Source organism: Colobus angolensis, unplaced genomic scaffold (genome assembly GCF_000951035.1).
Source record: "Colobus angolensis palliatus isolate OR3802 unplaced genomic scaffold, Cang.pa_1.0 Scaffold122, whole genome shotgun sequence".
Lineage (NCBI taxonomy): Eukaryota > Metazoa > Chordata > Mammalia > Primates > Cercopithecidae > Colobus > Colobus angolensis.
In genome coordinates, this window is record NW_012113364.1 from 5976913 (window position 1) to 5989102 (window position 12190).

At 40.1% G+C, this 12190-nt stretch overlaps 1 protein-coding gene across 1 annotated transcript in view; it reads right to left on the minus strand.

The window, feature by feature from the left end:
• The window catches only part of LOC105504691 (S-adenosyl-L-methionine-dependent tRNA 4-demethylwyosine synthase), a 279094-nt gene that overhangs the window by 200142 nt on the left and 66762 nt on the right, over positions 1–12190 (minus strand). The window contains exons 8-9 of the mRNA XM_011932198.1: positions 10634–10751; positions 4539–4591 (exon numbers count right to left, since the gene is read on the minus strand). Of these exons, the coding sequence (XP_011787588.1) occupies positions 4539–4591; positions 10634–10751 (171 nt within the window). The remainder of the gene's footprint in view (positions 1–4538; positions 4592–10633; positions 10752–12190) is intronic.

Sequence of the window (12190 nt, forward strand, 5' to 3'; positions counted from 1 at the left end):
CTGCAGTGAGCTAAGATCACACCACTGCACTCCAGCCTGGTGACAGAGTGAGACCCTGTCTAAAAAAATAAAAAATAAAAAAAAAAACGGTGTCTTCATTAACTTATAATAATTCATAAAAAATTAAAAATTAAACTTTGTCTTCCTGTACCTCCCTGAAAACACAGTTTACTGTGGCTTGCATATTCCCATTGCAATGCTCTATTCCAAAATAACCATCATTTTCTTCTAGAGAGCCCCTCTCTGTTTGCTATTTAGGTTGACAAGTCTTCAACAAATGGTGCCAAAACAACTGGATATCCATATTGGCCGAGGTGGGATAAATCTTGACCTTTACCTCACACCATTCATAAAAATTAATTCCAGACGAATCACAGGCCCAAACATAAAAGTTAAAACTACACACAGGGCCAGGCGAGGTGGCTCATGTCTATAATCCCAGCACTTTCAGAGGCCAAGGCAAGCAGATCACTTAAGTCCAAGAGTTCAAAACTAGCATGGGCAACATGACGAAACCCTGTCTCTACAAAAAATACAAAAAAATTTTTTGCTGGGCATGGTGGCACACCACTTGGGAGGCTGAGGTGGGAGGATGGCTTCAGTCCAGGAGGTGTGAGGCTGCAGCCAACCAAGATTGCACTACTACACTGTAGCCTGGATGACAGAGCAAGATCCTACTTCAAAAAAATAAACAATTAAAAAAAAAATTGGCGCCAGGCGCGGTGGCTCAAGCCTGTAATCCCAGCACTTTGGGAGGCCGAGACGGGCGGATCACGAGGTCAGGAGATCGAGACCATCCTGGCTAACACGGTGAAACCCCGTCTCTACTAAAAATACAAAAAATTAGCCGCGTGTGGTGGCGAACACCTGTAGTCCCAGCTACTCGGGAGACTGAGGCAGGAAAATGGTGTGAACCCAGGAGGCGGAGCTTGCAGTGAGCTGAGATCTGGCCACTGCACTCCAGTCCGGGCGACAGAGCGAGACTCCGCCTCAAAAAAAAAAAAAAAAAAAATTGGCTTCTTCTACACAGGTTGCTTAGGAGGAATCCACCTAAGCAAATCTGTCTGCCCCCTCAGTCACTGAGCCCCTAATGAGCTCCTGCCACCACTCTAGGAATACAGACATTGAAGTTTGGGGACAATATATTTATCTAACTTCTGTATCAAAATTAAAGACCTGCTATGGCAGTGAAAAAAGAAACTGAATTTATCATTTTCACCTAAAGAAAAACAACAGACAAAAATCGAACCTGTATGCCGGGCGCAGTGGCTCACACCTGTAATCCCAGCATTTTGGGAGGCCAAGGCGGGAGGATCACGAGGTCAGGAGATCAAGATCATCCTGGCTAACACGGTGAAACTCCGTCTCTACTAAAAATACAAAAAATTAGCCGCGTGTGGTGGCGAACACCTGTAGTCCCAGCTACTCGGGAGACTGAGGCAGGAAAATGGTGTGAACCCAGGAGGCGGAGCTTGCAGTGAGCCGAGATCGCACCACTGCACTCCAGCCTGGGCTACAGAGTGAGACTCCATCTCAAAAAAAAAAAAAAAGAAAACAAAACAAAAAAAAATCAAACGTGTGGTGCAGGACAGGATCCTGTGCCCTATGTGATTTCTCTGATTCTTGTGGGTTTTTACACCATTAACACTTTTAATACTTCCTTACTTTACTATTTTTCTTCTCTACCTATTATTTTCTTACACATTTATAAGAGAAAGAACGTATTAAAAGAAGCCTACTCTCGTAATTTATGGGATGATGCAAGGAACACGGAGGCAACTCTGTGGGATGGGCATACAGCAGTTTGGCATGGTAAGCAAGGATGCTTTCATCTCTGTGTTGCCGTTCACATGTACTGCATTGGAACTGTGTTACCATGCCATTTCACTGACTGAGAAGATACTGAAAAATATAACGGAAGTGATATTTACTATTCCCTGTTATCTGTTTGCATGCATCGTGCATATGTATGTGTATTCCTTAAAATGAGTTTCCCACAGAGATTAGTTTCCTTTAAACAAAGAGCCATGCAGCACTGAAGACTGTAAGTTGACATGTGAAAATGTATATTTAACACATCTAAAAGAGTAAGAGACTAATTTATTAAAACTATAGAAAACTGCTTTAAAAAAATTAAAACTACATACAAAGCTTCTAGAAGAAAATCTAGAATATCTTTCTGACCTTATGGTTGGCAAAAATTTCTTAAAATACAAAAAACCCTAACCATAAAAGAAAAAAATATGATGTAGTGAACTGTATCCAAATTAAAATTTTCAAAAGATACCTTTATGGAAATAGAAAAGCCACGGTCTAGAGAAATATTCATAGTGCACATTCGACAAAAGATTCACATCCACAACATATAAAGAACTTTTAGAAATCAATAATATAGAGTCAAATAACCCAGTTTGAACAAAGATGTGAACAGACATTTCACAAGTATAAACAGCCAATACGCACAACACAAGATGTTCCTGGTTGGGCATGGTGGCTCATACCTGTAATCCCAGCACTTTGGGAGGCTGAGGCAGGTGGATCACTTGAGGTCAGGAGTTTGAGACCAGCCTGGCCAACATAGTGAAACCCCATCTCTACTAAAAATACAAAAATACAAAAATTAGCTGGGCATATTGGCACACCCTTGTAATCCCAGCTGTTCAGGAGGCTGAGACATGAGAATCACTTGAACCCGGAAGGTACAGTGATCCAAGATCGCACCACTGCACTCCAGCCTGGGTGACAGAGCAAGACTCTGTCTCAAAAAAAAAAAAACAAAGTTCCTAATCATCAACCATCGCCAGCAAAATGTAAATTAAAACCACAATGAGGGCCGGGTGTGGTGGCTCACCCCTGTAATCCCAGCACTTTGGGAGGCCAAGGTGGGCGGATCATGAGGTCAGGAGATCGAGACTATCCTGGCTAACATGGTGAAACCCCGTCTCTAATAAAAATACAAAAACTAGCTGGGCAGGTACTCGGGAGGCTGAGGCAGGAGAATCACCTGAACCCTGGAGATGGAGGGTACAGTGAGCCGAGATTGCACCACTGTACTCCAGGCTGGCGACAGAGTGAGACTCCATCTCAAAAAAAAAAAAAAAAGCAAAAAAAAAAAAACAAACCCACAATGAGGTACCATTTCACAACCATGAAAATGCCTAAAATTAAAAGACAATACCACAGGATGGTGAGAATGTGTAACAAATGGAACTTTAATAAATTGCTGAGCAAGTATAAAGTAGTACAACCACACTGACAACAGTTTGGGAGTTTCTTCTAAAGTTAAACATATACCTACTTTGTGACTTAACAACTGCACTTCTAGGCATTTACCCAAGGAAAACTGAAATTCACATTCACCAAGTCTTGTGAAGAATGCTCATAGTACTTTTTTTCCTAATAGCCAAAAACTAAAAACAGACCAAATGTCTACGGATTTTTAAAAACTGGTATATTCATATAATGGCATACTACTGAGCAATAAAAGTGAATGAACTACTGATACATGTTACATGATACGACACGGATGCATCTCAAAAATATGTTGAGTTTAAGAAGCCAGTTGCAAAAGACTCCACATTACATGATTCCACTCTTAGGAAATTTTTTCTTTTTTTTTTGAGATGGAGTCTCACTCTTATCACCCAGGCTGGAGTGCAGTGGCGTGATCTGGGCTCACTGCAACCCCCACCTCCCAGGTTCAAGCGATTCTCCTGCCTCAGCCTCCCGAAAGCCGGGATTACAGATGCCCACCACCACATCTAATTTTGGTATTTTTAGTAGAAACACGGTTTCACCATTTTGGTCAGGCTGCTCTTGAACTCCTGACCTCAAATGATACGTCCACCTGGTCTCCCAAAGTGCTGGGATTATAGGCGTGAGCCACTGCACCTGGTCACGCTTATGAAATTCTAAAAAGGCAAAACTAAATAACAATAATAGCAATTAGAACAATAATTCCCTAGGGAAAGGGAGTTATTGACTAGAAATGGGCACAATAAATTCATTGGGGTGGGGATAATAGCTTATATATATATATTTTTTTTTTTTTGAGATGGAGTCTCGCTCTATCACCCAGCATGGGGTGCAGTGGCCGGATCTCAGCTCACTGCAAGCTCCACCTCCTGGGTTTACGCCATTCTCCTGCCTCAGCCTCCCAAGTAGCTGGGACTACAGGTGCCTGCCACCTCACCCGGCTAGTTTATTGGAATTTTTAGTAGAGACGGGGCTTCACCTTGTTAGCCAGGATGGTCTCGATCTCCTGACCTCGTGATCCGCCCATCTCGGCCTCCCAAAGTGCTGGGATTACAGGCTTGAGCCACCGCGCCCAGCAACAGCTTATATCTTAATTGGAGTTGGTGAATATAGGTTCTACCATCTATCAAAATTTGCTGAACGCATTTTAAAGAATCATTTAAAAATCTGTGCATATTAAATGTAAATTATACCTCTAAATAGTAAATTTACTGACAGTGTATAAAAATAGCTATTTAAAAGTTGCATATAATAGACATACTTAATAAAAACAAAAAAAATACCTTTGTCCACCTGCAAAGCTTCACCCCAGAGTGGCTCCCAATCAACTGATAACCTGAGTGGAAAAGCAGGGAACACAAAGTTAGACTGATTCAAAGTGTCATATCAAAAAGTGACATTAAAATTTAGCAATTTTTTTTTTTTTTTTTGCTAAATTATTGCAGTCAACCAACCCCATGGCAGAAAACATGAAAGATTTAATTCAGCAAGATGAGAAAACAATTTAAAATGTATATGTATCTAATAACATAGACTTAAAATACATAAAGAAATGATCTTTCTTTTTTTTTTTAAAGACAGTCCCGCTCTGTCGCCCAGGCTGGAGTGCAGTGTTGCAATCTCAACTCACCACAACCTCTGCCTCCTGGGTTTAACTGATTCTCATGCCTCAGCCTCCTGCATAATTGGGACTACAGTTGTGCTTCACTCTGCCAGGCTAATTTGTTTGTATTTTCAGTAGAAATGGGGTTTTACCATGTTGGCAAGGCTGGTCTCAAACTCCTGTCCTCAAGTGATCCATCTATTTCCACCTCCCAAACTGCTGGGATTACAGGCATGAGCCACTAAGAAACAATAAATTAATCCAAAAATTATATGAGGAGATTTTAATCTCTCCGTATCTAACAGATCTCATAGGTAAAAACTCAGTAAAGCTCTCAAAGATGTAAGCAACACAACACATAAACTGGACCAAAAATACACAGAGCCCTGCACTCACCAACTACAGAATTTACATTTTTTTCATGGACCAGTGAAACATTTATAAAAATGAACGGCATGCTGGGCCACAAAACAAAAGTTATAATATATTTCAAATGAATGAATGGGGAGCTATCATCAGTAACCTTTGAAAGAAGATGAAGAACCAGGTGTCAGTGGGAGATTAAAACAAAGTAATGTTGACCCAAAGAGAGAAAAATCAAATTCTAGGAACTACATCTGAAATGTGAATTCTCAGTAGCCGTACAACCTATCATTTCACATTTTTGAGCTACATAGGGCGTGAAAAGCATGGAAAAAGCCCGGCCAAAGTAATCTCATTTCCTTTTTAAACAAACTAGTAGTACAAACAAGTAGTACATTCTGATTTCAGAAAGCATTCAATACCGTTTCTCATGAGGCTTCAGGTAATAAGCCACAATTATCATGAGTCACTCACACACAAAGACTCTTGCAGGCAAATAAGGCAAATGGAGAAATACAGTCTGGATGATAGCGTAAGTGGATCAGTGGCTGGTTAAACATCCATATTCACACTGTGATGATTATTGGAGCAATGTCAATTTGGATTACAAGTCTCCAGTGGCAACATTTACAGGGCTTTGTCTTTTATCCTCGTCTACATTTATGTAAACACCTTGCATATAAATAAACAAAGGACTGCTTATGTACTCGAAGGTGGAACTGAGTCCAATTGAATAACTAATCTCTGATACCAAATATGCATTTAAAATATCCCCAGAAGAAATTCTAGTTCTTCTCTTGGAATTCCATATTATATTGTTCATACTATCATAGAAATCATCCTCTACTACATTAACTCTTTATACTTTTCTCTTCCAAGATACATAGGTTTCTATAAATTTTGCATTTAGGTAAAGAAAAAAACTGTACATTACAGGATAGAGAGATCTATAATTGACCACAGTACAAATATAAGCCAACAGTGTACAACTGCTGAAAATCATTGTGTGAAATTCTGCTTCTAGCCAAGATGGAGTAACAGAGAGGATTTACAATCCTACCTGAAATGGACAAAAAATGGACAAAATATATGAAACAACAGATTTCAGAACATGAGACATCAGGCAACAAAAGACAGTGATCCCATAGAGATAGGAAACAATTAAGGTGAGCCCTCCCATTACCTCGGCTTACTGTCTAGAAACCTTCCAGGCCATGTAGCAAAGAGAGACTACCCAAGCGAAGCCCAGTGGACTCTTGAGTTTGGAAAATGGAACAGATGACAAAGGTGGCTACAGTTTGCAGGATTGAAAGCTAGAGAGATGAAACCTACAAAGAGACTCCAAGAGTCTACAGGGGATTTCTCTCAAGTATTTGCCCAAGTACTGTTTAGTACATTCACAAGAGAAACACTACTCAAGGATGGGAAAGAACCATTTTTGGAAGACTAGACATTTAGAGAAGAAGCAATTACAGAACTTGAAGACACAGTGATAGAAACTATCCCAAATGGGATGGGTGTGGTGGCTCACGCCTGTAAACCCAGCACTTTGGGAGGCCGAGGCAGGTGGATCATCTGAGGTCAGGAGTTCAAGAACAGCCTGACTAATATGGTGAAACCCTGTCTCTACTAAAAATCCAAAAATTAGCCAGGCATGGTGGCATATGCCTGTAATCCCAGCTACTAGGGAGGCTGAAGCAGGAGAATCGCTTGAACTCTGGAGGAGGAGGACGCGGTGAGACGAGATCACACCACTGCATTCCAGACTGGGCAACAAGAGCGAAACTCCGTCTCAAAAAAAAAAAAGAAACTATCCCAAATGAAAAGAGGGAGAGAGGAAGGGAAGGACTGGGGGTAATGCCTGATGCTTAGAGCAGGCTGAGAATTGTACCTGTTTCTGCCAGTCAGACTATAAATCTAAAGATGCACAAGGCATTAGGTAGACTACATAGAAGCGTCTTGCCTCAATAGTGAGGAATAATTAGCCCTATACTGAGCCGGCTCTTGTCTCATCATCTAAGAAGCTATACAAGTAAGATATGAAGCTCAAATTATTTCCAAGTAACTTAACCTCGTCCCAGGAAAAAAAAAAAAAAACTGTTTAAGAGTGTTTATATAAAAATACCCAGGCCAGGTGCGGTGGCTCAGGCCTGTAATCCCAACACTTTGGGAGGCCAAGGTGGGCAGATCAGGAGGTCAGGAGATCAAGACCATCCTGGCTAACAAGGTAAAATCCCATCTCTACTAAAAATACAAAAAATTAGCCAGGCGTGGTGGTGGGCACCCAGTTACTCAGGAGGCTGAGGCAGGAGAATCACTTGAGGCAGGAGAAGCGCTTGAATCCGGGAGGCAGAGGTTGCAGTGAGCCAAGATCGTGCCACTGTACTCCGGTCTGGGCGACACAGCGAGACTCCGTCTCAAAATACATAAATAAATAATAAAAATAAAAATATCCAGTACCTAATAAGGTAAAATTAGGTCTGACATTCAATCAAAGATATAAAGCATGCAAACAGATAGGAAAACATGACCAATGAGGAAAAAAAATCCATCAACCAAAGCTGATCCAGAAATGACAAAGACATTAGCAGATTAAGACAATAAAACAGTTATAACTGTATTCTACAGGCTCAAAAAGGTAATAGATGTAGAAAATATAAAAAGCCCCAAACTGAACTTCTAGAAATGAAAACTACAATGTCTAAGTTGAAAAATATATCAAATAGGATTAACAGAAGATGAGACATTACAGAAGAAAAGATTACTGAACTTGAAAACATAGCAATAGAAACTATCCAAAATGAAAAGTGAGACAGCAGAAAGAATTTTTTAAAAATGAATAGAACATGAATGAGTTTTAGGTCAAATTCAAGCAGGCTATTACACATATAATTGTAGTCTTCTAGGAAGCAAGTGGGTGAAGGGGGGAATATTTGAAGAAATAATGGCCAAAATTTGTCCGAATTTCATGAAGACCATAAATCCACAAAACCAAGGCACTCAACAAAACCCAAATAAAAGAAACATGAAGAAAACTACACTGAGGCACATTATAATGAAAATGCTCAAAATCAGCATTAAGAGAAAATCTTCCAAGTAGCAGGGGGTTGGGAGAAGGAGGATCCTATTTAAAGGACCAAACAAAAGGATGACTGATTGCTGAACTCTAATCAGAAGCAATGTGAGCAAGAGGACAGTGGAGTAACATCCGTAAAGTACTGAAAGAAAAAACTGCTGTCAACCTACAATTCTATATTCAGCAAGAAATTACTGAACTTGAAGATACAGTGATAGAAAATGAAGGCAAAATAAAGCCATTTGCAGATATATGAAAGCTGAAAGAACTCATCACCAACAAATCTGCACTATAAGAGATGTTTAAAAAGTCCTTGGAGTTGCCACAGGTAAATTTAAATGAGAAAAAAGAAAAAAAAACAAGTAGTCCTTCAGGCAGATGGAAAAGGATACCAGACGGAACACAGATCTACGTGAATAGAACACGGTAACTACATGAGTACCGAAAATGGTAACTATATAAGTAAATATATGAAATTCTAAGATTGTAAGTATATAAATCTTTAGTACATAATAGATGTTTTGATTGAATTAAATATAAAAATAGATATTTTTGTTGAAGAAAAAATAATAATAAAGTGTAGGCTCTAGAGGATACGTAAAACACTCAGTGTGCTGGTTTACACCTGTAGTCTCAGCTGTGCAAGGGGCTGAGGCAGGAGGATTCCTTGAGCCCAGGAGTTCAAGGCTATAGTGAGCAATGATCATACCACTGCACTCTAGCCTAGGCAAAAGAGCAAGACCCTACTCAACCAAAAAACAAAAGTAAAAGTAAAATGTGTGATAAAAATTACATACAGGTTAAGAAAGAAATAATGGAAGTACAGTATTGTAAGGTTCTTCTACATATTAAGTGAGATAACATCACTCAAAGATATACTATGAAATGAAAAAGTAAAGTGTAGGCCAGGTGCAGCGGTTCACACCCGTAATCCCAGCACTTTGAGGCAGCAGATCACTTGAGGCCAGGAGTTCAAGACCAGCATGGCCAACATGGTGAAAAAATTAGCTGGGCATGGTGGCATATGTCTCTAGTTCCAGCTGCTCAGGAGGCTGAGGCAGGAGAATCACTTGAACCCAGGAGGCAGAGGTTGCAGTGAGCCAAGATCTCATGCCACTTTACCCCAGACTGGGTGAGAGAGACTCTGTCTCCAAAAAAAAAAAAAAAAAAAGGAGGTATAGTGTAAAACCTTGAGCAACTATTAGCAAAAATGTTATTGCTAGTAAGCAAACAAAAATATAAAATAGAGTCATTTTTTAAAATTGAATTAATTTGAAAGAACACAGAAAAACAGGAAAAGGGAAATCAAAAAGCAGATGAAATAGAAAATAGCAAGAAAAATTTAAATCTATAATGAAATCACATTAATATAATCTACCCTAATTAAAATATAGACATAGATATTAAAATACAAATATACATATATATATATATATATATATTTCTCTAGTGCACCAGACTGACGGTTCCTTGAAGAAGATACAGTTTCCTGTGTTTCTCTGCATTGCCAGACTGTCACATAAAAGGTCTCTCATAAATACAGAGGGGAAGTGGGGAGGGGGAAGGAGGAAAGGAGGTAGGTCTACTGATTCCCATTTTACTACTCTTCCTTCCACAGGAAACTAGTATTATTACTCATTCATGCAACTATAACCTCCTTAATAAGGTAAGACCACAAAAATCCAGATATGACACCTCTACATAAAACACTTCTAATTAACCCAGTCTCTTATCATATGAGCTTTTCTATGCTTTTTTTTTTTTTTTTTTTGAGACGGAGTCTCGCTCTGTAGCCCGGGCTGGAGTGCAGTGGCCGGATCTCAGCTCACTGCAAGCTCTGCCTCCCGGGTTCACACCATTCTCCTGCCTCAGCCTCCCGAGTAGCTACGACTACAGGTGCCCGCCACCTCACCCAGCTAGTTTTTTTTTGTATTTTTTAGTAGAGACAGGGTTTCACCATGTTAGCCAGGATAGTCTCGATCTCCTGACCTCATGATCTGCCCGTCTCAGCCTCCCAAAGTGCTGGGATTACAGGCTTGAGCCACCGCGCCTGGCCTCTATGCATTTTTAATAGCTTTCCCAACGACAGCACTTTTGATCTGTGAACTTGACCCGCACTAATAGTAATATCCCAATAAACCAAGCAAAAAGGTAACTCACTGGTCCAGGCAGCCAACAGAAGCGATCCGCAGAAATAAGAAGGTGAATCTTTAGACTGCTATATCTGTCACTATGAACAGCTGATGAGCTAACTAGAGAGAGACTTCATTCTAGGTATTACATTAGAATGCCTAAGACTATATAATCATATAACAACAATTCTTGAAGATTTTCACCTTGTTTAGTAAGGGCTTCTCGGAGAGCAGGAGTTATCATAGCTCTTCTTTCACCATCTTCATTCCTCCCCATGTTCCTGAACAAACCAGACTTCTCTTCCTGCTGTTCCTTTTCTCTCTGCATTAAAATAAAAAAGAATGAAATCCAGAATTGGCAATGTGCAATGTAAATAACAGCACAATCATGAACACCTAGCATCAAAAAAAAGGTCCATTATGAGGCCGGGCACGGTGGCTCACACCTGTAATCCCAGCATTTTGGGAGGCCAAGGCAGGCGAATCAGCTGAGGTCAGGAGATTGAGACCAACCCGGCCAACATGGCAAAACCCCATCTCTACTAAAAATACAAAAATTAGCCGGGGATGATGGCTCACACCTGTAATCCCAGCTACTCAGGAGGCTGAGGCAGGAGAATCACTTGAACCCAGAAGGTGAAAGTTGCAGTAAGCCGAGATCACACCACCACACTCCAGCCTGAGCAACAGAGAAAGACTCCATCTCAAAAAATAAATTATTATAAATAATTTTTTAATTTTCTTTTAAGAAAGGGCTGTTATGAACCATGGCCCACAAAACCCGTCCTCTCCAAAGTGAACACACTCACAATGAGACAACAATCTAAAGACATGCCAGGATGCTCTTTTTAAAAGTAACTATATACTCAAACATACACACCCAAAAACCATAAATCTACAATTCACTTATCTAAGTGTCAAACATTTTCAGCAATCTGAGTACAGATAGCTGCCTAACTTCAGCAAGTTGCTTATTTTCTCTGAATTTCAATTTCCTCACCTGAAAAGGGAAAAAAATAACAATAGCAATAGAGAAGAAATATGTTGAAGGTTAAATGAAGTAAAATCACAGCAACAACCCCTGATGTATAATAGGCATTCAATAAATTATAGCTGCTGCTGATATTACATCTCTAAACCCCCAAAACAAGTGAAAAAAGTACTCAAAGCCACCCTGAGAGCCATCAGCTCAGAGAACAAGTCACCCCACTACCACCAACAGCCTTCCCAATGGCTCCTTCTCCTTTATTTTATTTTTTGAAACAGAGTCTCACTTTGTCACCCAGGCCAGAGTGCAGGGGCACGATCTTGGCTCACTGCAAGGGTTCAAGCAATTCTCATGCCTCAGCCTCCCGAGTAGCTGGGATTACAGGCGTGCACCACCATGCCTGGCTAATTTTTTTGTATTTTTAGTAGAGACAGGGTTTCACCATGTTGGCCAGGCTGGTCTGAAACTCCTGGCCAATGTCCACTTCTAGATGATCCCATGCAGGATATTTTTCTTCAGTGATAGAAAAAGAAACACTTAAGAAATCCGAAGGATAATATAAAACTGATTGTGTTTCATGTTGACTTTGACCACCAGGAAATTTCACCAGCACACCTTTGATCACTGTTACAAAACCTTGCACCATGCTGGTCTTCTATTCATTGTAATTGGCTTGATATGACAAGATGACCCTCATTCCCTCTTTCAATTGATTTCTTCCTCTCTTTTCAAATGTTTGTGTGTGTGTATATATATATATATATATATTTTTT